A 26,714-nucleotide genomic window follows, 5' to 3' on the forward strand; every position below is an offset into this window, starting at 1 on the left:
GTTAGGCTAAACAAGCCAAGTCAAGCTCTTTGAGTCTCCTTTCATAACATAGGTTTTCCATTCCTCAGATCATCCTAGTAGCCCTTCTCTGTACCTGTTCCAGTTTGAATTCCCCCTTCTTAAACACAGGAGACCAGAACTGCACACAGTATTCCTGATGAGGTCTCCCCAGTGCCTTGTATAACGGTTTTAACGCTTCTTTATCTTTGCTGGAAATACCTCACCTGATGCATCCTAAAACCACATTAGCTTTTTTCACGTCCATATCACATTGGCGGCTCATAGTCATCCTGTGATCTAAGAAAAAGCATTCAAATTATATTTCTATGGAAAGGCAATAAACCTTTAGGAATAAGATGAGCTATCCAATGATCTGCCATTACAAGAATGTTAGACTAAAATCTGAGTCTAAAAATCTGAATCAAATTTGTTACCCATGATCTTGTCCCTCCTGATTCAAATGTTTTTGAAGTGACCAGAAAACCATGACATATCTTTGAGTTTGCTGGTGAGGTCACAATAAAGGGGCCTCTCTTCTCCAGGCTTCTCTCCTTGGAGAAAACCACCAGGCACCTGTTCATCCCTTCTAGTGCCTTGGAAACCAGTGATCTGACAGTCCCTCTCCCGCTGGCCATAACAACTGTGCTCCACAACACAGGTGGGCAAGGCTCGGCAGAGCCAGCAGGAAACCTAGGCCAGGAGCTGGGAATAGATTCGCCTAACCCTCTCCGCCCGGCCGGCCCCAGGCAGCCTTAGGGGCGTGCGGCCTGCTCTGCTCAGGCTGCCCCGCCACACTGGGGCACGAGGCCCGGCCTGCTCCCGACGGTCACGCGGCTCACCAGGTTGCTCAAAGTGTTGTCACACCCAAGGGCCAAGTCAGCCCCCAGCCCGGTGATGCCCCTTCCCCCGCCGCCAGCCAGCTCCTGCGGAGCCCCCGGCTCGGGCGGGGGGGTGTAATGCGGGGCTCCGGAGGGGACCATGTCACCCTGTGCTGGGCCCTCCCGCTAGGCTCCCCTTTACCTCCCCGCGGGGCTCCTGGCCTGCCGAGCGCGCGCCCCGTCCCCTCAGCGGCACGCGGCTCGCGCCCCTCCCGCCCTTAGCCCGGGGCGCGCCTAGAGGAAGCACCAGGAGTTCCCGTTCTCGGCGGGGGACGGATGACGCTCGTCCTCGCACGTCGCCATTTTAAACGGGCGGACAGGGTCGGGGGCACGAGCGGTATCACGCTCCGCCCACCCCCGTTGCCGCGTGGAGACCGGGCCTTTGTCAGGCGCAGGCGCAGCCGCAGCGGGTGACCTCTGCTGTGGCCGCAGGTTCCACCGTGAGTCCCCCAGGTGAGAGGTGAGGTGTCGCCCGCCCCCTCCCCCAGGTGAGACCCCCCCGCAGGTGCGGTGTATGGCGCCCCCTCCCCCAGGTGAGACCCCCCCCGCAGGTGCGGTGTATGGCGCCCCCCCACTCTCCCAGGTGAGACCCCCCCGCAGGTGTGGTGTATGGTGCCCCCCCACTCTCCCAGGTGAGACCCCGCCTGCAGGTGCAATGGATGCTCCCCCATGCCCACTCCCCCAGGTAAGAACGCCCCACCTCATCACACACTCCCTCGGGGAGATACTCTTCCCAGCTTCTCTCTTGTACTCCTCCATGTGAAACCCCTGCATCCCTTCATATGCTCCCCAGGTGAGATGCTTCCCCACCCAGATACAGTGCCCCAGGTGAGATGCTCACACACTCCCCAAGGTGAAACTCTCCTGCAGGTGAGATCTTACTTGTTGGCCTCCTTGCCCCACCCCCCCAACGGTCCCCACAGATGAGACCCTCCCAGACCCTCTATATTTCCCCACATGAGCAGTGGTGGTGGGGATATTAACCCCCTCTGGGGTTAGGCCGGGCGGTGGTGAGACAGGTAGTTCAGCTGTTCTTCAGTATTGACATGGAAGTGTATGTGCTCTGCCATTGCAAGGGGATATTTTATAGGATGACAGCCTGTTGCAATTAAGAGTAATAATGGTGGTCCCTTAAAATGTCACTGATATTTTGAGATACAGCATTCTGTTGAAATGTGTGGTGAAGTGGTCTAAAATGCCTATTCCTTTACGAGAAGTGGGGCGTAAATATAAAATATAGCTATCTAGTAAGTGTTAGTGAATAACATATACAAATTAGAATATGGGGTAACACTCCCACCCCAAAGAACTGTTACTGAAATGCATAAGTACAATATGTACATGAGATAAACTTGAGCCATAATATTTGGATGAGGATCCAAAACTGTCCCCCCAGATTGGTGTTCAGCTCTGGATTTTGGTTTGGGCTCCTCTCTAATTCAGTATTGCACTGTACAATGCTAAAAACAGATAAGGAGTGGTGTGTGGATGTTTTCAGTTTCTAGCTCCATGCTTATGGAATGCAGGATTTATATGATTCCAGAAATCATATCAATGATGGGAGTGACAACAACCTACAGTATCCTATTGCTTGTGCCAGGATTGTTCTCTGCAGTTTAGTCTTTGGTGCTTTATCCTAGTGTTAATGATGAGTCCAGGTTTAGTAGGAATCTTCAATGCTATAAATGTAATTGGTGAAACTTACTGTAGATTTACGTAGTATGGATGACATGTTCATTAAAATGTTTCATTTGCTGAAAAGTACAGTAGCACTCATCTGAAAGCTTGAGTACTTTGTAGAAAAAGAGACTCATTTATTTACTGTTACTGGTGTTTGAGCTCATACGTAACATGTATTGCAAACAATTGTTCGTAGCTTTAACTTAAAAATAAACAGATGTTTCATTGTTATATCCTGCAGTTTTCTGTAAAGACAATTGTTTTTACTTTGTTTTTATATTGAAACATAGATAGTCTTGGTATGGATAAAAAGGGATAGTAATATACATCTGTTATGTTAATTTGTATTTTGAGAAAATATATAACTATGTGATGGACCTAGTTTTAAATATTCTGTATGTAGACTTCATTTGTCTAGAAGATGCTAAAACCTTTCATCTATGATTAACTGCTTTCTCTGTGGTGTTCCAGCCTATCATAAATTAGCAGTAGCTTTAGGACTTTGATGCTGAGTTATATGTATTAACAATCTTATACTTGAGTCTTCTTTCCCTGTCAAAAGTACTTGCTACAAATTCACTTTGTAGCATAATTTCAACAAATACTGTTTACTAAATTCTGGAACCCCAGTCTTCCGAACACATGCACGCAACTTTACTCCTGTGAATACCCCATGGAAGTCAAGGGGACTGCTCATATGAGTCAAGTTACACATGTACATATGTGTTTACAGGACTGTGGCATAAGCTAATACTAAACAAGTATAGTTTTTTAAATCCTGTTTATCTGTGAAAGAAGCAAAATAAAGCTTACCTTTTACTCTATGTGTAAACTTATCCTTCTTCCAGTTATCTTGTCAAGACTCAGTTGTGGAACAAAAACTTGGAATTACACAAGAAAAATAGTTGAGGAGAGCCAATGAGTAAGGCCGCATTTTAGTCATGGGTATTTTAGTAAAAGTCATGGACAGGTCGTCACGGGCTTAGACACGAATTCATGGGCCCGTGACCAGTCCATGACTTTTACTAAAAATACCTGCCGTGACTAAAACTGGGGTAGGGGTTCTCTGGGGCGCCGTGGGTGCTGGGGGAGGTGACCCAGGATCCCCTCTGGTACAGGGGGAGAGAGTTAATGGGTCTGGCAGGGGCTGCCTACCAGGCTCTATGTCCCTGCAGCTCCTAGGCGGCAGAGGCAGGGGCTCTTCCGCTGCTCCCGCCACAAACACAGGCTGCTGCAGCTCCCATTGGCCAGGAACTGCAGCTAATGGGAGCTGCAGGAGTGGGGCCTGCGGGCGCGGGCAGCACACGGCGTCAAGATCGCTCCCTCCACCCCCCTGCCGTCTGGGAGCTGCAGGGGGGCCTCCCACCCCCCAAACCCTTGCTCCTAGCCCTGAACTCCCTCCCACACACCCAAACCCCTGTTGCAGAAGTCCAGGTGGAATCTGTGACAGACTCGCAGCCTTACTAGTGAGATACTGAATTAATTTCTTTCACATAAATGGTGATAGATCATATAACTAAGGTTTTGAAACAAAAGTTCTGATGTAAAGAGTTAATAGTAGGGGAAATGGCATCGGTGCTGGATGGATATATATTTGGGTCTAAAATGGAGGCGATGGATGAAGGTAATGAGATACCCTAGAGTATATACTATTACATTGGAGTGAGTGAGTTGGGCCATGACAGTGGAGTTTCAGAGGACTCCCTGCACTGCCATAGGGACGGTGAGACCTGATCCCTGCGGTCACAAGGTGCAGGTGGGAGAGTCTATACTATTACACTGGAGTGAGTGAGTTGGGCCATGACAGTGGAGTTTCAGAGGACTCCCTGCACTGCCATAGGGACGGTGAGACCTGATCCCTGCGGTCACAAGGTGCAGGTGGGAGAGTCTATGGTCCCAATAGGGCAAAGCAGAGACCCTTGGGCTGCGAGGAGGAGGATGACGACAAAAAGCCCTGGCTTTGGGAGAGGCTACCCACTGTTTTATAGCTCCTGCACTATCAATTATCCAAATAAAATCCATGTCTCCCATGCTATTCAGATAAATGGGAATATGCTGTATTTTGTTTTACACTGTGGAAAGTATTGTGAAGCTAATGATTTTAAAAAAAAAAAGTCAGTGCACAGATGAGGAGCACTGTAAAATAAGTAGTAATAGGGTTTACGTGTAGGAAAATGAATACGTTTTACAGTGTGATCTAATTAGATAAACTGCATTCCTGATAGTCTATCATTGACTTTGATGCTGCAGGTTCTGTATCCCAAGTTGGGCAGATGCACTATACTAAAAGTACATGCTGTAGGGCAATAAAATGAGAATTTTGATCCTTGGCTGAAAAATGAGAGAACACTTCTTTTTTACAGCATCCTATAAAGATGTTATATCTATTTATTTGAAAAAATGTTTAAAAACTGAAGGGCTTTAAATGTCGGGATATTGTAATTTTTCAAAAAAACAGAACTCTAGTCTATCTGGAATTTTAAGCATTTTTGTCGATCCAAAAATTAAGATTTTTTTTTTGAGAGGTGTGGGGATGAAAGAGGGTGCAAATCTCAATTTTCTTAGAATGTTCTGCTTAAAGCGTATATTATGATAACTCAGTCCCATTAAGTGTTGTGTTTCAATCCTTGCAATGCATGAATTTCATGCCCAATATAGGACCATAGTATGGAAACCAATCTGGGAAAGTCTTATGTTCCACTAGTGTTTGCAGTGTAGTTGTAGCTGTGTTGGTCCCAGGATATTCCAGACTAACGACATTTAGTGCCTCACAGATGTGCCACTTACTATGATAATACTAGGTATGCTATAAAAAATTGTCATTCATTTAATGTTTAGTATCTCCAATAACTACCAATCCTCATGCTGAAAATAAAATAATTGTAGTCTTTTCTATTAAGTTAATGCAAGCACTCAAAAGATTATAAGTAGGCAATATATAAGAAAAAATGTATTGCAGTGTGTTCCGCTGTATATTTATATTTCATTGATATGTTCACAGCAATAATAAAGCTGTGTGAGATGAGTGAGTTTATGTAGTTTGGCCAGACACAAGTTTGCTTACCCTCTTTTGGGCTTGATCCAACTTCCACTGAAGTAAGTGAAAAGACTCCTTTTATTAATTAGGACCAGCATAGTTGTTAGGGTTTTTGGCAGCTCCATATGACGTTATGCAAATTATGTAATGAACTAATTTGCATATCACTAAATTTCAGCTTTAAAAAATTTAGTACTGGTGAAAGGCATTAGTTTCATCCCTAGCTAAAGAAATCTTCTGTTTCTGTACACAGCAAGCTTCCACCTTGCCTTAACCTGGATACGGGGGAAACTTCCTCCAGGTCCAGTTGGGGTAGCCTCATCTCCATGGCCTTTGCAGTTCTTGGCCTGAGCTGAGTCTGCCAATTAGTGGAATGTGCGGTGGTGAGTTTATGATGTAGGAGCTGGAAATGAGACCCACCAAACTCACCTGTAGAGTAGCCACCAAATAGCCATTAGACGGAAATAACTCTCAAGCCCTACAGAGCACTAAGCTGGATTTAAAGGCTTGCAGGTGAAAGATTCTTTAGTTCATTAAAAATGGGTATTCCGGGGACCCAGTAAGTGCTGACTTAAAAGAAGTTAAGGAACATCAAATTTCCAAAGACAAGCATCAGAATTAGGGTTATCTAGGCAATCTTAATTCTGCCCCTTGTGTATCTGCATCATGATACAGTCTTTAATTACATAAGAACAGCCATACTGGGTCAGACCAAAGGTCCATCTAACCCAGTATCCTGTCTTCCAACAGTGGCCAATGCCAGGTGCCCCAGTGGGAATGAACAGGCAATCATCAAATGATCCATCCCCTGTCATCCATTCCCAGCTTCTGGCAAACAGAGGCTAGGGACACCTTCCTGCCCATCCTTGCTAATAGCCACTGATTGACCTGTCCTCTATGAATTTATCTAGTTGTTTTTAAAGCTAAATTCATAATAATCACATACTGTGTTTTTCTCTGCACGAGTCCTCAGCAGAGTTTGAACTCGGACTTTAGATCTATGACACAGATCTCTTCCACTTGAGCCACTGCTAAAAAATGAACTGGTAGCAGAAGTAGGCTGTTACCCTCTATGTGGATCAGTCCCTAGAGGGGGAGAAGACACTTTGTCTGTGCGTTACACCTCTGTTTGTAAGACAGTAATGAAGTACTAAGTATAATGATACCTAGGTTCTGATCCTCGCTTGGGGAGCAAAGTGTGATCTACTGGTTACAGCTGTGCTTGCAGAGGATATAGCCAACTGCGTTGCTAACTAGCTTTGGCATGTTTGTTCTGAAAAGTAGAATGGCAAAGGGGATGAAATTTGGGTCCCTTATTATAGACCAGAGTTCGGTTCCAAGGTGCATAAGACCATGGTTCATCAATAAGGGCGGTGAACAGCAAAAATATTAACAGCACTCTTATGGAAGAAATGAGACAAGAACTCCTGGTATTTGGATTTGCAGTCTAGTGCAACTTCCCCTGACACCAATCTTTTTTTGTTAGGGGCGCTCTGCCATACATATCTATGTGCGGGGAGGGATAGCTCAGTGGTTTGAGCATTGGCCTGCTAAACCCAGGGTTGTGAGTTCAATCCCGGAGGGGGCTATTAGGGGATTGGCCCTCCTTTGAGCAGGGGTTTGGACTAGATGATCTCCTGAGGTCCCTTCCAACACTAATAATCTATGATACTCATGTACAGTATGATATTTTCCCTGAAATGCTGCAAGTCAGGACAGAAGTACCACTTGGCAGATCTGGTCCTGATCTTTTGAAGCTGCAAGCCTGTGTAAAAGGGCTTTGCTCTGACAAAAACAAACAAACCACAGCAACTCAAACCCTTGGGTGATGGAATCCTCACCCCAGACTGACAGGGTGCCTGCATATCTGGGTCACAATACTAAGTACATTATAAATACCTCCTGTGAGAGGACATAACCTGTGCTATCGCCCTTTCACCCACCACCTGCTTTCCATGTGAATTTTGGTTCAGTGGATCAGCACATTAGTCACTGTAAGATTTGCTTCAAAGTATTGTATTCTTGGCTAAGGAATTATTTGTGGAATATTGAACATTCTTCTGGTTTAAATAACAAAGATGAGATCTTAATAGAGGAAAATAAAATTTAGAGCAATAACATTTTCCAGAAATTGTTAATGTACTACCAGACTGCTTTATTTATAGAACAAAGAAATAGTATATTACTTTCAAACTTGTAAAATGATTAATTCATGGTTGTCAATTGTTACTTAAGAAAGGCACATTAATAACTATATTAAGTAATTATACCAGTTACACTATCTGTTTCAGTTTATTTTACTGACAGATAACTTGGTTGTAACAAATAGTGTGGTTTACGCTATAATACAAGCTATGCATCAAAATACTAGTAGACCATATTGAATCAATACAATTAAAATATTAATCGGTTAGCTCTCTAAGGTCCTGATTCTGCAAACATGTATGTGAGTAACTTTACCCATGGAACAACTCGTGCATAAGTGTGAAAGATCAAGGCATACTTTTACTAGTTCACCCAAAGTTATGTACCATTGTATAACATTTAAAGCTTTTAAGTGCTTTTCAGTTCTGAAAGATCAGTATTTTGGCTAAGCTAGTTCTTAAGATAAATTGTACATGTGATTTGGAGAGATACTAACCCTCTCTAATTTTCTGCTATTCTAATTTTTACATGTAATTACCAAATTACTAATTCAGGTTTATTCTACTAATTTTTGCAAATGTGTGCATGCAAAAAGAGTATGTAAAAATGTGTGCCACTCGCCACCATTTGTGTCTGACAAACACAGCAGAGTGCCACAGCCAGTGGGGCATTGTCTTCTACCACATCTGTGACACATTCACAGACTGCAATGAGGGTCTGATAGGAGGTAAGCTACAGCAATTTTAAATGGGTTGGAGTGCTGCTGGATTCACCTCCCAAGCTACAGGCTGCACGTTGCACTGTGTCCCGTGTGGACCTGCTGGCATGCTCTAAATACCTAGAGTATGTTAACATAGTCCATCAGTGTCCACACAGCCTGTAGCTTGCTGCCTGTCAGATCTTCATTGCACATTCTGGGGGAGAGGAGAACATGGAGGGGCAGGAGGAGGCAGTGGTGGAGGAGGAGAAGGAAGGCAACAAACGAGGAAGAAGAGGAGGAGGATCATCTCGGGAAGGAGGTCAGACCTGGAACTGGCCAAGGAAATTAAAGGCAATATTTGGCATAAGAGGGCAGCATTCCTGGGACCAAGCCTTCCCTTCTCCCTGTTCAGAGGTGGGGGCGGGGGTTGTGGATTAAATGAGGGGTGAGGAATAAGGAGCTAAATCCTTCCACTCCTTGTCCATAGATAGTGAAAAGACTGGAAGGAGAGGGCAGAGAAAGAGCCTGGTTTCTGTGTGGAGGGGGAAGGAGAGGGAGAGGTAGGTCCATCCAAGATCCCTAATTCTTTTCATAATCATGCTTAAACATCTCAGACAAGGATGGCCTCTCTGAGTTTGCTGGTAGGCATGTTATTTTGATCCACTAGAACAGTTTCAGGATCTAAGGAAATATCACCATGTCCAAGGTCATCTTAATTCTCCATCCCTGAATTTAAGCGAATGGACATTGCCAAAAAGATATACATTGTAGGCGTAATCCTGCAACAGTGCCCCCTGTGAGTTGGTGAGTACTGTCAACTCCCACAGTTAGGGCACGTGCCACCTCCTGGGATTGGGTTCTAGATTAGCATTTAGGGCTTAACCCTGCAGGTGCTGAGCATCTTTTGAGAAGTGCAGGATACTCTCAGTTCCCACTGAAGTCAATGGGAGCAGTGGGCACTCAGCACCTATTGGGAGGTGTCATAAACAGATAGCTAAGGGTTAATGTCTTTTTCACCTGAAAAAAAAGTAACCTGAAGCACCTGACCAGAGGACCAATCAGGAAACCGGATTTTTTCAACTCTGGGTGGAGGAAAGTTTGTGTCTGAGTTCTTTGTCTGTCTGCCTGCCTCTCTCTCAGCTTTGAGAAGTGATTTCTGTTTCCTGCTTTTTAATCTTCTGTTTCCAAGTTGTGAGTACAGACATCATAAAAACAATAAGGGTTATTGTTTTTCTTTTGTATTTACATGTTTATAGTTGCTGGAGTGCTTTGATTTGTATTCTTTTTGAATAAGGCTATTTATTCATATTTCTGTTAAGCAATTGACCCTGTATTTGTCACCTTAATACAGAGAGACCATTTGTATGTACTTTTCTTTCTTTTTTATATAAAGCTTTCTTTTAAGACCTGTTGGAGTTTTTTCTTTAGTGAGGAACTCCAGGGAAAGTGAGTCTGTACTCACCAGGGAATTGGTGGGAGGAAGAAGTCAGGGGGACATCTGTGTGGGTTAGATGTACTAGCCTGACTTTGCATACCCTCTGGGTGAAGAGGGAAGTAATTCTGTTTTCCAGGACTGGGGAACGGGGAGGGTGGAGTCCCTCTGTTTAGACTCACGGAGTTTGCTTCTGTATCTCTCTCCAGGAACACCTGCGGGAAGGGGGGAGGGAAAAGGTTTATTTCCCTTTGTTGTGAGACTCAAGGGATTTGGGTCTGGGGGTCCCCAGGGAAGGTTTTTGGGGGGACCAGAGTGCCCCAAAACACTCTAATTTTTTGGGTGGTGGCAGCAGTACCAGGTCCAAGCTGGTAACTAAGCTTGGAGGTTTTCATGCTAACCCCCATATTTTGGACGCTAAGGTCCAAATCTGGGACTAGGTTTTGACAGGAGGTGCTTGGGTATTTGTGGAATCAAACCCTCAATTCACCATAGTCCTCATTCTTCCAAGGTGCAATGCATCCTTAGTTCTCATTGGCTTCAGCATGCACCTAGGTAGGCACCTCTGCCATATATTTGGTTTGATACTTACACTAGCCATCCTGAATGTAGAGTGATGAAATTTTTAAAAAAGTAACTTGTGGAATAAGTCTCTGTCTCACATCTCTGGTTGAAAATGAGGTTTCTGTTATATGTAGTCCATAAATTTCTGTTCTTCTGTATTAAAGGCAAGGCTCTTATTTAATGGATTTTTAATCTTTTCCACTGAACACTTGGTAGCAGTGAGAAATAAACAATATATGTTGAAGATATATATTTACTCATCAAACCTTTCTAAACATTTAAAAAAGATAAGTGGCTCCTCCTTTCTTAAAAATAAAGGCTAGGGATAGAGTGGCCATTTTAGCTGGTATATCTGGAAGGTCAGGCTGAATGGTGGTTACGTAAAGAAACATTGCTCAAGAGACACCAACGGTATAAATCATTTTTCTAATCTTCATTCCTTTGTGGTAACTTTTTCATGCTGAAGAGTTACAAATTTGCTGTAATGAACAGTATTTTAGAAATGTTCTAATTGATTTTTAAAACATGGATTTCTACTTGAATATAGGGAAACTTTTTTGGTGGAATAATGTCTAACAGTAAAATCTCTATTTACAGCAATATTTGTAAGTCTTGACTTACTCACTGGGGTGCTGACATTTTCAGATTGTGAAATATCTGCAAGAATGTTCAGAAATGAGTATCAGGTAAAGCAGAAATTGCTATTTTTTTACTTCCTTTTATGTATGTCTTCCAAAGTTGAAACGCATGTTGAAACCTTCTTAGTTGTTTGTTCAATCTATATTTGCTCAACCTTATTTGCAAATATAGGAATAATTAATTTGCAAATAATATTGGATACAAAACACACCCAAGTTTGTTTTTTCAAAAATTTAGTACCTGTCTGAGATCTTATCCTTCAGTCCTTCCATATGTGACTAGTTCTATTGACTTCAAGTTACCAATACAGTGGGGTTTGTTTGTTCCGTGTTTCCTCCATCATGAATTCTAAGAATTTTACTGGTGTTTTCATATAATGCCATTTTGCACCTTCTCTGATTTTTAGTAACTGTAGTCAGTGGGGCTAGTTGATTTAAAAGCTGATAATTTTTGCAGAGGACACAAAAATTGGGGGAATAATAAATAATGAAGAGACCAGGTCACTGATACAAAGCAGTCTGGATCGCTTGGTAAACTAGGTGCAAGCATAAGCTATGTATTGTATTATGACTAAATGTAAATACATACGTCTAGGAACAAAGAGTCTAGGCCATACATACAGAATGGAGAACTCTATCATGGGAAGCAGTGACTGAAAACAATTGGGGGTGAGGATCATGGTTCATAATCACATAAACATGAGCTCCCAGTGTGACGCTGTGGTCAAAAGAACTAATGCAGTCCTGGGATGCATAAACATGGGAATCTTGAGTAGGGGGTTGTTTTGCCTCTGTTTGGCACTGGTGCAATAGCTGCTGGAATACTGTGTCCAGTTCTGGTGTCCACAATTCAAGGATGTTGATAAATTGGAGAGGATTCAGAGAAGTCACGAGAATGATAAAAGGATTAGAAAACCTGCCTTACAGTGATAGATTGAGCTTCTTAAATCTGTTTAGTTTAACAAAGAGAAAGGTGACTTGATTACAGTCTGTAAGTATGGAGAGCAAATAATAGATAATGGGCTCTTCAGTCTTGCAGAGAAAGGTGTAAAACTATCCAGTCACTGGAAGCTCAAGCTAGACACATTGAGCCTGGAAATAAGATGTACACTTTTAACAATGAGGGTCATTAACCATTGGAACAGTTTCCCCAGGGTCGTGGTAGATTCTCCATCACTGACAGTTTTTAAATCAAGACTGGATGTTTTTCTAAAATATATGCTCTAGGAGTTTTGAGGGGGCAGGTCTATCACCTATTATTATGCAGGAAGTCAGAGTAAATGATCACAATGGTTTTTGTGGCCTTGGAATCTCTGAAACAATCCCATAATTACTAAACTCAGTTAAAGTGCAAAGGTGGCATCTCAAAAACCATCAGTAAAGTTCTGTTATGATTCATGATGGATGAAATATTGAAAAATAAAAAATCCACTGTATTGGCTACATCTCTTTACTAGAAACTAATAGATACTCTTCTGTTTAATCATTTAGCTGAGCATTATTCAGAAAATTCTTTTAGAGTGAGTTGCAGAAGTAAAACGTGAAGAAAATATCTATTCACCTCTTGCAGGTTTTTAATATTTTTACATGCCATGCTTAAGAGTTTGGTGCCTTTTTTTGTTTTTTGTTTGGTTGGTTTTTTTGCTTGCCCGTAAAGAAAGGACAATGGTAAAAACATATCATGGTTCCTTTACCAAAGAAAATAGTGTTGTAAGTAAGCGTGGACTCTGATGCTGCAGTAAAATCAGACTATAAAGTCAAGAGTGCCATTTGTTAATTGTGTTTTAAAAAAAAAATGTTGGCAGTTGAGTGTGGTCAATAATATTTATATTAACCAGGGTTAACCATTGTTTCATGAGTGTTTGCTCTGACATACTCAGATTTAGCAAACTGTGCTCAATGATGGTGTGCTCAACACCTGGCTAGAGTGACGTATCCTTAAACAATTTTATCACAGGGTGGCCCATTTGTTGAAATATTCAGTGCTCAAGGCAAGAATCCAGGAGCAAAATGGAAGATCTTTGGCAGTCCATCAGCAATTTGGAAAGTAAGTTTTATGGGGGACTTATAAGACCTGAAATATAAACCGTGGAAAAAAGTACATGAAGCTTAAAATTAGAAGGTAATGAGGGCTTTGACCTGACTATGGAAAAGTTGTCACTTGCAGTTCTGTCACCATGACAGAATAAATGACCACTTAAATTAGCACTTTATGCCTGCTTGCAAACTGGATTGGTCACAGCTGTAATTTTATAGCTTAAATATTTCTAGTGGAACAAAGCTTAATATAGTTTTGCTATTCTGATAACCATTGGGTCAAGTCTGGGCCGGGGATCATGAATCACATATCTGTCAAAATATTTTATATAAAATATATTACAAAAAGCCAGAAATTTACTGAGAATATTATTACTAACATCTTTGCACTGTTATAAAATTCTTGTTGCTACACCCCTTTTGACAGTCTTAAGAACAATCAAAGTAGCCTTACACTTTGGCTGTAAGTTTGGGTTTTTTTTGCAGTTTTAGAATAATAGAACTATAGAGTTAGGAGGTTCAGCAAGGCTCATTCAGTCTAATCTTTGCCAAGATTCAGGGTTTATGTCTAAACCATCCAGATGGCTGTCCAGCCTCTTTTTGAAAGCCTTCAGTAAAGGAGCTTCCATGACCTCCCTAGGCAGTCTCTTCCATTGTCCTACTGTTCTTACAGTTAGAAACTTTTTCCTGAGGTTTAGTCTAAATCTGCTATGCTGTAGTTTGACTCCATTGCCTCTTGTCTGCACTTTGTGGCAAGAGAGAATAACTTTTCTCCATCTTTTTAATGGCAGCCTCTCAAGTATTTGAAAACTGCTAGCATGCCCCCCCCCAATCTCTTCTTTTCCCAACTAAACATACTCAGTTCCTTCAGCCTTTGCTCACATGACTTCCATTCCATCCCTTTGATAATCTTTGTTGCTCGTCTCTAGATCCTTCTCTGTTTTGTTACAGCCTTTCTATACACTGATGACCAAAATTGGACACAATACTCCAGCTGAGGCCTAACCAGTGCTGAGTAGAGCGGTACTATCAACTCACTTGATTTTCATATTGTGCCTCTGTTAATGCAACCTAAAATTGCATTTGTGTTTTTTTTTTTTTTTGGTGTGTTTTTTTTTTTTTTTGCAATGCCATTGCATTTTTTACTTATGTTGAGGTTGTGATCTACAACTCCTCCCAGATCCTTCTCAGCAGTGCTGCAGTCAAGCCAGCTATCCCCCATTCTTTATTTGTGCATTTGGTTTCTCTCCCCTCTTCCCTGAAGTGTAGCACCTTACATTTGTCTTTCTTTGTTGAATTTCATTTTGTTTTCTATAACCCAGTTCTCCAATTTATCAGGATTCTTTGAATTTTAGCTCTATCCTCCAAAGTGTTTGCAACTCTTCTCCCCTCCCCCCAGCTTTATGACATTGCAAATTTGGTTAAGTCTTGATTAAGAGACTGATAAAAGGTTTATTTTTTTCACTGTTCCTTTTTGTAGGAATTTGATAAAGAAGTAAAAGGCTTTGTTTTTGTCCTTGAAGGAAGCAGTCAAACAAACAAGATTCAGCTACCAAAGGAAACTAGACAAACTCGTAAGTATTGAGGCATTACAAATATAAGATGTTGTTCAGATTGTTGTTCTGTACTAATCCAGTATTACTGCAGGATCTAGCTATTTGCGATATTGTCTCTTCCTTTGGGCAGCTCCTCTGTCAGCAGACTGAAAGGTCGCTTTTCAGCAAAACAGCTGTTACCAATAAGTAGATGTTTAGAAATGGGATATGCAACTAAACAAGTTGGGGCAGATCCTTAGCTAATAGATTTGACCTTCGGCAAAAAACACAACTTAGGTTCTGCTCCTGTAGATATTGTTATCAATAAAAGTCTGTCTGTCAGCAGGTATTGAATGGGGCTCTTAATTCCTCTTTCATTTTATTCTATAAAATGGTGCTATTTACCCACTTTATAGAGATGTGAGGCTTAATTGTTTGATAAAATGTGTTATATAATCTGATCGTTTCTGATTACTTTTTACAAACAGTTGTTTAGGTCCACAACTTTTTTTAAGTTAGAGTAGAAATAACAAGGAGTGAGAAGTTATTCAACAGACTAAAACTTCAGTTTTGCAGAATTTCTCACTTAAATATTTTTCATGTGATTGCCTCCCCCCTACTGATTCAAGGGACTTAACAAGCAGTATTACAGTTAAATATCTCTCAACATTTCAAGAGAACTCATCATCTTGTTTAAATCAGCATTGCTCCATTAAACTCAATGGAAAGACACTCTAATTTATACTTCCTGAGAATATGGCCCTAAATCATATATACTGTACCTGTTTTGAAATCTGCTAAACTAAACGAGTGCTTGAAGAACTGTTATCTTAAGTTCCATGTCTGCTTCCCCTTCCACAGGTGTGGGATTTTTTATTTTGTGTAGACTCAGAGTGGGTGGTCAATGGGAACAGAACTCCTACAGGAGCTATGTTGTGGATGAGGGAGTAGCCCAGGCAACTGTTCAGAGACCGTGAGCTTTTGTACGTATGATCTTGGCTTCTGAAGATATCTTGAGATCCATGTTGCTCTTGGAATAATACTGTTTTAGGATCTTAACATGCCTGCCCACCAGGGGTGGCTCTAGTGTTTTTGCTGCCCCAAGCATAGCAGTCTGACAGCCTTCGGCAGCTTGCCTGCAGGAGGTCCACCGGTCCCGTGGCTTCGGCGTACCCGTCGCCAAATTGCCACCAAATCCGCGGGACTGGCAGACCTCCCGCAGGCAAGCCACCGAAGGCAGCCTGACTGACTCACTCGCAGGGACCGGCAGGGTGCCCCCCGCGGCTTGCCACCCTAGGCACACGCTTGGAGTGCTGGGGCCTGGAGCCGCTGCTGCTGCCAACTCAGTAATCGGCCGACTCTCTCCTTCACTAATGGAACTAATAAGAGGAAACTACAAATTTCAACTCATTGATACTTGTATACCCTACAAGTGTGTGGATATTCCTAAATAGGAAAGTATCTTTAAAAGTTTTTCTTGTGTGCTCCCTAATTAAGCTATATTTCTACTATTTTAAACTTCAGAACTAGATCTGCCTCATCAAAGCCTCAGAGATTCTAAGGCCAGAAGGGAACATTGTTATCATCTAGTCTGACCTCCTGAATAGCACAGGCCACAGAATTGCCCCAGAATAATTCCTTGAGCAGAGCTTTTAGAAAAACATGCAATATTGCTTTAAGAATAACCAGTGATGAAGAATCCATGGCAACCTTTCGGAAATCGTTCCAATGGTTAATTATTCTCATCACTAATATTTTTTGCCTTATTTACAATCTGAATTTGTTTAGCTTCAACTTCCAGCCATTGGTTCTTGTTATACGCTTCTCTGCTTGATTGAAGAACCCATTATTAAATATTTGTTCCCAATGTAGATACTTATAGACTGTAATCAAGTCTCCCCTTAACCTTCTCTTTTAAGCTAAATAAATTAAGCTCCTTGAGTCTATCACTATGAAGCATGTCTTCTAATCCTTTAATAATTTTCGTGGCTCTTCTCTGAACCCTCTCCAATTTATCAATATTCTTCTTGAACTGTGGACACCAGAACTGGATGCAGTATTCCAGCAGCAGTCAAACCAAAGCCAAATACAGAAGTAAAATAACTGCTACGCCTGCTCAGGATTCCCCAATTTACGCATCCCACAACCTCTTTAGCTCTTTTGGGAGCTCATGTTCAGCTGACTATCCACCCCAATTTCCAAATGTTTTCAGAGTCATTGCTTCCTAGGATAGAGTCCCCCATTGTGTAAATATGGTCTCGGTTGTCATAATTAGGATTGCATTTATGATTTATTGTTTTTGATTAAGTAGTGAGTAATTGCCACATGCTTTTATAATCTTGATGTGAACTTGTATGTGTCTTTGTGGGATACGCTGTTTACATGCTCTCTGAACACAATGAAGAACTGTAAATAAAAAAAAAATTACATTGCTTTTATTTTCATAAGAATTCTACCAAAACCACAAATGGGACATTTTAAAAGGAACACTTTTATTACAGTTTGATTTGGTTTTCTTCAGTTCTTTTCTGTTTTCGAATGTTGTGTGAACCTTGGGAAATGGTACTGCAGCAGTATAAGCTATACATCATTGAAATACTAAATGGTGGAGTTTGCTTTGTGTGTGTATCCATAGCTTTATATTTCTTTGTCTCTGTTTCTAGTTGGACTGATCCAGCGGTTTCTGGTACTTCAGATTTATGTGCCTTTGGGACAAGACTTCTCTACTGAATTGCTGTAAGAGATGCAGAACTTCATAGCATATTTTATGTATAGTAGATACTTGATCAGGTGAACCAATACCAACAGCATTAATTATGTGTGGCAGATTTCGTGTCAAAGAGCGGTGATTTATGATATCAACATGAAGTATTTAAGCTAATTTGATCATTATTTGTCAGACACCTCTATTTTCTGACCTTTTCCTGAGAATAGAAAGTAAATTCTGTTTAACAAAACTTAATAATTATTATTGTGACAATATGCAGACTAAACTAGATACAGCTAGGTGGAAAAGATGAGTGCTTGAAATTCCTCTTAAACTGCAGAAGAGAATCAAAAGTGGTGTGTGTCATAAACAGCTAAGGGTTAATGTCTCTTTTACCTGTAAAGGGTTAACACAGGGAACGAAACACCTGACCAGAGGACCAATCAGGAAACAAGACTTTTTCAAATCTGGGTGGAGGGAAGTTTGGGTGTGAGTTCTTTGTTCTTTGTCTTGGGTCTGACCCTCTCAGCTCTGAGAGTGATTTTTCTATCTCCAGGCTTTCTAATCTTCTGTTTCCAAGTTGTAAGTACAAGGATAGTAAGACAATAGGTTTATATTGTTTTCTTTTGTATTTACATGTGTGTAGTTGCTGGAGTGTATTCTTTTGGAATAAGGCTGTTTGTTCACTTTTTTTCTTAAGCAATTGACCCTGTATATTGTCACCTTGATACAGAGATCCTTTTATGTCCTTTTTTCATTCTTTTTATATAAAGCTTTCTTTTCAAAATCTGTTTGAGTGTTTTTCACTGGTTAAGGCTAAAAAACGAAGGGAGGGGGGAAAATCTCTTTATGTTAGATTTACTAAGCCTGACTTTGCATACCCTCTGGGCGAGGGGGGAGAGAGGTTAGATCTCTCGGTACTTGTGTTTCAAGGACTTGAAGCAGGGAGGGCGGAATACCTTTGTTTAGATTCACGGAGCTTGCTTCTGTATATCTCTCCGGGAACCCAGGGAGGGAACACCTAGAGGGTAGGAGGGGGAAGGGAAATGGTTTATTCCCCTTTGTTGTGAGACTCAAGGAATCTGAGTCTTGGGGTCCCCCAGGGAAGGTTTTGGGGAGACCATAGTGAGCTAGGCACTGCATAATTCCTGGCTGGTGGCAGCAATTACCAGGTCCAAGCTGGTAACTAAGCTTGGAGGTTTTCATGCTAACACCCATATTTTGGACGCTAAGGTCCGGATCTGGGAAGAAATGCTATGACAGTGTGTATTAAATATTTCTCCTTTGGCAAGGAAAAAAAGAAATACTGTTTAGTTTAAGAACATTTGAGAGACCCCAGTCAGTGTAATTACGCTGCTTTACAGCCAAAATGCTTGTGAAATAAATGTAGTCCAACTTTACTAATTCTGGGTCACTGAGAACGAAAATGATGCTTAAAATTGTTGATTGGCTCTAGTTTTCAAGATATGCTATTAGGTCAGTATATACAATCCTTGACTTGGGAATGGCGGAGGATAAGTGAGTTATAAAGGGAAGAGATCTCAATTTAAACCAGAAATGACTAAAATACATCTTTGACTGGATCTATGAATAAATCTATGGCTGGGTTTGGACAGTACTTGCTTTTTAGGCAAAACAATGAATGATGCAATCTGAAGCTGGTATTGCATCATACGTTATATGAATTGCATCGTGTTATTCCTAGACGTCATGGATGATGCAATCATAATGAAGCTTACATCACTCTACTGAACAAATTGCCCTATATCAGCTCTAGAAATCATACAGTGTCGTGCTCTCTTATTTGTCAGTGTTTGATTTTGCAAAGGGACACATTTCTGTTTAGCCAAAGTGAGCAGAGATGCCTCGTACTTGTGTGAACAGTGCAGATAACTTCTGCTTTGTTTGTGGTGAAGTGACTTTTGCATCACAAAAGCGCAGTATAACCACTACGGTTAAGAAAGCCTGTCACCTTTCTTTTGGCTGCAAAATTGGAGATCAGGACAAGAGGTGGGCCCCACACATATGCTGCAACACTTGTGCAAGAAATCTTGGCCAGTGGTTGAACAGGAAAAGGAAATCTATGCCTTTTGCAGTGCCAATGATTCGGAGAGAGCCAACAGATCATACCAGCAATTGTTACTTCTGCATGGTGCCTCCAGTTGGGAAAGGTGTGTCAAAGAAGAAAAAGTGGACTGTGCATTATCCAAACATTCCATCAGCTATACGCCCAGTACCCCACGGAGAAGGACTGCCGGTTCCTGATGCACCAGAATCCTTCTCACTTGAGTCAGACGAGGAAGAGGAAGAGGATGAAACTTCTGGTCCTGAACCATCAATGTCACAGGACCCACATCTTCTCCCATCCTCCTCCTCTGAACCACACCTCATAACACAAGGTGAACTGAATGACCTTGTCAGGGATTTGGAACTACTCAAGAGTAAGGCAGAGCTGTTGGGCTCCAGACTACAGCAGTGGAATCTCCTGGCAGGCTATCAGGGCAAATGGAGCCCATCAGTGCTTGCAGACTACTGCTGGACAATGACAAGAGATGCTCCATTTAATGAATACAAGAGACAAGCCAAGAAGCACCGAGTAGACACTGAATAGGACTAAATTATGTACATAATAGTTTTTTGCCTTTTGTTTCATAATAAATTTTATTTATATAACCCTTTTGCTGATTTTTAAAGTGTTACATAAACAGGACAGGTGAAATATTATCATGTAAAGCAACCATAAACACATGAAAAGACCTAGGTTTACAATTTATGATTAAAACTCTACTATCTACACAATATACATAGACATAAAATGTAAAAACTTAAAGATCTTAGAAACAGTAGCCAATCAGTTGTTTTAATTGTCATATTTGAATTCAGCACATCAAAATACATAATAAATATCACATTTTATCTCTGAAGCAGACAACTTCTCAAAAACTGTAGACCAATGTTATTTTTGTACCTAAAGGAGAAAAGAGTGAAGGCCATTGACTTTGTTTAGCTGTCCATTTAGTAAGATCAGTACATTACTAATGTAGCATATTGGTTCTTTTGGATTATGCTTAAAGCCTTCCAGGTTTGCCTGTTGAATTGTTGGTAGTGTAGCTAGATGGTGAAATTTACAGATTCATTGAAGTAAAAAGATTCTGCCTCAAGCCAAAAACAGAGTGATTGTTCATTTTCTTGTCAGTAAATTGATTATTTGCCTAGCAAATGGTGAAGGAAAAAAAATAATTTTCTCGTAATGCTTCTTCTCTCAACTCATAGTGTAGCTCTCTTGCTAATCCATTGATTGAGAGATTAGATTACTGATTTAAATGGATGTTATGCCTGCTTACATCCAAGGCTAAATATGACATGTTGTATTTAGTTAATAATGTCCTGAAAATCCTAAATGTCTTTATTTTTGTCTGCCAGCCTGTTGTCAAGAACTAAAATAAACCAAATGTTTTGTAAGACCAGGACCAAGACAAAAATGAATCTTTGTAACATAGGCTTGATTTGTAGCAGGACGTGAGCTGTAATATCAAACTAATGCTATTGCCAGAGCTATGCTGATGTTATGAAAGATGCTGGTGCGCAAACAAACCGCTGTCTGCAACACAGGAAAAACATTTTACCAAACAGAAAAATACAACATTTCTATGAAATTTCATTTACTCTTTTAAGAGGGCACTGCAACCAGTAAAAAGCTTGTAATGATGCCTCATGCCTCTCAAGTCCTTTGGCTTTCCCCATGCTGACCATAACCATATGTTCCTGCTACTCTGTTCCTTATGCATCTATCGCTTTCCTCTTGCTAACAGGTCTTGGGTGGTTTCGATAATGTTTAAACAAAGGAATTTGGATTTTACCTGCCACATTAACTATATATAGAAGTAACATAGTTGTTACCAGACAATGGATACATAAGCTTAGTGTAAGATCTTAAGGAAATAAACAAGAGTTCATGTGTAATATAAAATTATAAAGCAGATGTAAAGAATCCATCACCTACTACAAACAGTTTCAGAAGCTGGAGACAGAGTTCCTAAAGGATAACTCTAAAATTCTAACGTCCATAATTTTTTTAAATTTATTGGTTATTTAAAGACTGAGGGCTTTCTGTAATTTATTAATAATTCCTGAGGGACTGAGAATTCAGTTCTTTTTTTACATTTCCACTCATGGGAATGGTGTTCCATGGTATTTTGAGCACAGAACCTCTTTCTAAAGCCTGTAGGGCTTCATTTGAAGTCAGAGGCAGTTTTGTGGCTTGGGACTGCAAGATTGGGCTTTGAAAGTTGTTTCAGAAGCTATGCTATCTTACAACTACGATAAATGCATTTATGCTATTTCTAAGCAGGATATTACTGAATATATTTGTTTTTTTCTGCTGTAAGCTTAGCAAATGTAGATCCTTTAGTATTTGCCTTCCCTGACCCCAATATTTTGTTATTTAAAGGGGCTTCAACTAATGTTAACATTCTGCTATGTTTCCAGAGTTACAGCCATGAGCCAGCTTCAATAATGTATATTTAACCTGAGAAGCCACAGTAGAGTTTCTTGCTTCTAAGTTTTCCCCAGGTGTTGACCTATTTTGTAAAGGTAAAACTAATATATGTGAGTAGCCTTTCATTCTTGAATTCTTATCCCTCAGTGCCCCTGCTTGTGGATTTGAGTTACTGTCTCAAAACTTAACAAAATGTATAGGCAGCTTCCTACCTGATTGTGCAGTTGGGATCTTCAGTATGAGATGGGGAGATGATGAAGGGTAGGGCACTACTCTGAGGGCTTGTCTACATCACAAAGTTGCAGCGCTGGTGAGGGGGTTACAGCGCTGCAACTTAGGAGGTGTACACATCTGCAGGGCATCACCAGCGCTGCAACTCCCTGTTTGCAGCGCTGGCCGTACTCCCGTTTTGTCTCGGGTGTAGAGGATCCAGCGCTGGTGATCCAGCGCTGGTAATCAAGTATAGACACTTACCAGCGCTTTTCTTGACCTCCGTGGAATAAGCAGGTATCCCAGCATACCTGAGGAAGCGCCTGGTAATCAAGCAGGTCTCTTCCCCGGTTGCAGGGGGGGTTCGGGGAACATGAGGAGGAAAACCGCGGTGAAGCTGTCTCCTTTCCCGGTTTGCTCTCGCGTTCCCCGAACCCCCGTGCCAGCAGGTCTCCTTCCCTGCGGTTTGCAGGGGGGTTCGGGGAACGCGAGAGCAAACCGCGGCGAAGCTGGTCTCCTTTCCCGGTTTGCTCTCGCGTTCCCCGAACCCCCGTGCAAGCAGGTCTCCTTCCCTGCGGTTTGCAGGGGGGTTCGGGAACGCGAGAGCAAACCGCGGCGAAGCTGGTCTCCTTCCCCGGTTTGCTCTCGCGTTCCCCGAACCTCCGTGCAAGCAGGTCTCCTTCCCTGCGGTTTGCAGGGGGGTTCGGGGAACACGAGAGCAAACCGTGGCGAAGCTGGTCTCCTTCCCCGGTTTGCTCTCGCGTTCCCCAAACCCCCCTTGAAGCCGCCCAACAGCGCTGCAGTGTGGCCACATCTAACACCACTTGCAGCACTGGTTGCTGTAAGTGTGGCCACTCTGCAGCGCTGGCCCTATACAGCTGTACTAATACAGCTGTAACAACCAGCGCTGCAAAATTGTAGATGTAGACATACCCTGAGTACCGAACAGGGAATCATGCCTGCAGCTAGGCCCTCGTGTATTCTGAGATCTTGCAGCTGCAGAATTTGCTGCAGAATCCACATATACCTCAGAATTGTGCTCCAGAATAGCCTTTATTTACAACAAACAAACAAAAAGTACTTGTAGCATTCAGGATTGCAAAGATAACTTTCCAAATACACTGATGCAGTGTTGTCTACTGGCTCTGAATTGTTGCCTCTGAGAGACTTGAACTATCCCATGCATATCAACAGGACATTAATGCTGGAATTTAATTCTCATAATGTAGTTGTCAATATTAACTGAATAATTAAAATTTTTTTGGTCAAATCATCCAGTTGATATGCCTATCCAGGGCTGGCTCCAGGCACCAGCAAAGGAAGCAGGTGCTTGGGGCAGCCAATGGAAAGGGGGTGGCACGTCTGGGGTCTTCAGCAGCAGGTCCCTCAGTCCCTCTTCGAGCAAGAGGACCCGCCGCTGAAGAATTAAGCGGCACGGCTGAGCTGCCACCAAAGTGCTGCCGATTGCAGCTTTCTTTTTTCTTTTCTTTTTTTTCACCGCTTGGGGCGGCAAAAAAGCTAGAGCCAGCCCTGTGCCTATCCCACAATCCCAAAGGACCTCCTCTGCCTGCTTTGGTGGCAAAGTCTACAGATATGCAAATCTAGTTCTCTCTTCTGCCTGCAACTCCCCTGACCCCTCCCAAAATTGACAGTGTATTGTTATGCACTGTTCATGCATTATGTTAATTTTATACCAATTCAATGGCACATTGACAGCTAAAAATGTACATGCTGCATAGAATTGAATTTAGTGCTTTAAGATATTTTACAGATTTTTATTCCTATTTACTGTAATAGTTCTTTGGTTTTATGATTTAGAACTTAAGGCCAAAATTTTCATATGTGAATATGGGTTTGGGGTACCTCAGTTTTTAGGTGCCCAATTTAGGGCACTCCAAAGGGCCTGACATTCAGAGGATGGATGCTCAGCAATTTCAAAAGAATCAGTCCCCTTATAGAAGTCTTATGTCAGGTACCCAAAACTGAGGCACCAAAAATTGGTAATCGCTTTTGAAAATGTGGGTTTAAATGCATAGGAACATAGGAATTACAATACTGGATCAGATCTTCTTCTGAACTGAATTAAAAGTTAAAAATACATAAATAATTTCCTAGTATTACCGTGGCATGTGAGCAGTTGCTGTGGTTTACAGGAATGTTATGCAAGTGCAAATAAGAAGAGAGGTAGTTCACACAAACTTGACTGGAAGAGAGGTCTCTACAAGGCAGTCTTTCTGTTTAGATGAAGTCCAAATTGACAACATTTAGAACCTCTGGTCTAGAATATTACTTGAGGCAAATACATTAAAGTTAGATTTTTATTTTCCTAATGTGGGAGTTGACCACTTAATTGTATGTGAATGTAGTGTTTGTAGAGGACAGGAAAACGAAGATATATAAAAATTCCATAGCACAGGTATGGTGTAAGGAGTATTTGTGAGAAGAAGTACCAGAATGTGTGTCAAATATTGTAAAAATAGGATTTCAAGCTTAATAGCTCCATTTTCTCTCTCTCTCTCTCCCTGTTTTTGCCTTACTGTGTATACCTTTTGGTCTTTTTTCAATTGTTTCCTTACTGTCGTAGTGCCTATTCTTTCTTTATAATTGTTCTTCAGTCCTTTCTGCCTTGCTTTGCTCTCTCTTTCAAGGTTAAAAATAAAAGGACAAATTATAGGAAACTTTTTGGTTTGCACTGCATTATTTAGCCCACTGCACAAAAGATTGCCTGTGATGAGCATTTTTAATAAAATTGTATTAATTTTAATTTTGTTGTTTGAAACTTTAACAAATTGAAATTGCCTTTAGACCACTATTAATTATCTGTTTTTATACAGTGGTTAGGTATTTCCCTCTAATGAGCACAGGACCAGAGGATTAGAGCAAAGTGTATTCACCTGCTTCCTCAGCATGGGCATACCACGCACAGCTCTAAAAAAGAGAAATTAAAGTGCTGTGAAGTGCTTTTAATCACTATATTTCACTGAAGGGGGGGTGGCATTTAGCTAAATGTCTTGTGAGGCATTTTGAATTCCACTCTGCTGTGCTCTAATTTTTAAAGGAATTGTAGAACAGGAGGCTCCCTTTCTCCACTCTAGATGGATTGTGATCCTCCCCTACGTGGTGGTGATTAGTCATAATATTTCCTGAGCTTATTAGACAACCAACAGGAAAGAAAACAAATTCTCTAGAATATTTGAGAGTAATGGGAAAGTAGTAACAGAGAGAGGAGAATAAAACTGTATGGAATGTGAAGCATTTTTTGAAAGAAAAGGGAAGAAAAAATATATAAACATGTGGGTGGTAGGATGAAAATAAATTCTGTCCTTTTTAGATGTTAAAGTATTGGAAATCAGAATGGTAAAGCAGGCACTAACCACATGAGTCTAGAAAATGAGTCTATGTGTAGTCCAGGAAACAGACCATGTGAGTTGCTTACTTTATTCCAGGCTAGCAAGGTAATGTTTAAACTTATGCTGAGGTGCTGCATGTTTTTTCCATCTATACTGAAATGCCCAGTGTATCCCATTATCATTACACTACTTGTTTATGTTATAAAGTCTGCTAACTAATGACCACTATAGTTAAGTCTGAAAAATAGCTTCCATCAAAACACTCACAATTTACTGAAAACTTCACTTTTTAGGTTGAAACTTTCCATACGTGGTGTACCTTCAGTATAAATATTTTTGAAAGTTTGAGGAAACTCCTGTAAATCACTTTTGAATTAAGGTAAAACTGAAAAATCCATTTTTTCCCTTTTTAAAGAATAATTCTAACCGCGCTGTTTGGCCCAGCTCTGAAACTTGGCATGTGAACAGTCCTTACAAAGGCTTTATTTATCACTGAAGTTAGAAGAGAATAGGATGTATATCTCCAAGTTGGTTGAAAATTGCATACTGAGCAATCACAGGGGAGAGAGAGAGAGAGACTGACTCTGTTCTTCCATAGCTCAGGAAGTTTATATTTTTGAAAACAGAATATGAGGCATTGACTGGGAAAGCCTAAATATGCTCTTAACTTGGACCCACTAACATCCTGTCTAGCCCTCCAACAATTGGATCACAATTTAATTTAATTTTCCTGGTCTCCTGAGCTTTGTACCACAGAACTGACTGGGGCCTATAGAACTCAGGATATATGAAATGAACAACTGGGGCGTAAGTACAACTTGCTCCTAGTTGGGAAGCAGCTGTACACTATTTTAGAGTCACTGGTTTAGGAAGGGTCCCGAAGTTTATCTCTGTCCTCCATGTCTCGGAAGGTAAATTCCTAATTAGGCCTTGACTGACTGACAGAGGTGTGGTTGCAGTTCTTTCACAGCTGAATGCGTGCTTCAATTAAGTACGCAGTCTTTGGGTATATCTACACTATGAAATTAGGTCAAATTTATAGAAGTTGATTTTTTAGAAATCAATTTTATACAGTTGATTGTGTGTGTCCCCCCCTTAAAACCATTAAGAGCATTAACTCGGCGAAGTGCGGCCACAGTACCGAGGCTAGCGTCGACTTCCGGAGCATTGTGCTGTGGGTAGCTATCCCACAGTCTCCGCTGCCCATTGGAATTCTGGGTTGAGCTCCCAATGCCTGATGGGGCAAAAACATTGTCACGAGTGGTTCTGGGTAAATGTCGTCAGCCCCCTCCCCTCCCCCCGT

General features: G+C 41.4%; 1 protein-coding gene across 3 annotated transcripts in view; it reads left to right on the forward strand.

Annotated features, from left to right (window-relative positions):
• The first annotated feature begins 1,068 nt into the window (after positions 1-1,068).
• The window catches only part of C7H3orf67 (chromosome 7 C3orf67 homolog), a 205,600-nt gene continuing 179,954 nt past the window's right edge, over positions 1,069-26,714 (forward strand). The window contains exons 1-6 of one of the 3 annotated variants that reach the window (XM_030569153.1): positions 1,069-1,366; positions 1,672-1,748; positions 11,034-11,122; positions 13,032-13,121; positions 14,592-14,685; positions 17,310-17,382. In XM_030569153.1, the coding sequence (XP_030425013.1) occupies positions 11,102-11,122; positions 13,032-13,121; positions 14,592-14,685; positions 17,310-17,382 (278 nt within the window). In that variant the 5' untranslated portion in view covers positions 1,069-1,366; positions 1,672-1,748; positions 11,034-11,101. The remainder of the gene's footprint in view (positions 1,367-1,671; positions 1,749-11,033; positions 11,123-13,031; positions 13,122-14,591; positions 14,686-17,309; positions 17,383-26,714) is intronic. The other 2 variants (XM_030569155.1, XM_030569154.1) reach the window with 2 other exon arrangements.

This window comes from Gopherus evgoodei, chromosome 7 (assembly GCF_007399415.2).
Source record: "Gopherus evgoodei ecotype Sinaloan lineage chromosome 7, rGopEvg1_v1.p, whole genome shotgun sequence".
Lineage (NCBI taxonomy): Eukaryota > Metazoa > Chordata > Testudines > Testudinidae > Gopherus > Gopherus evgoodei.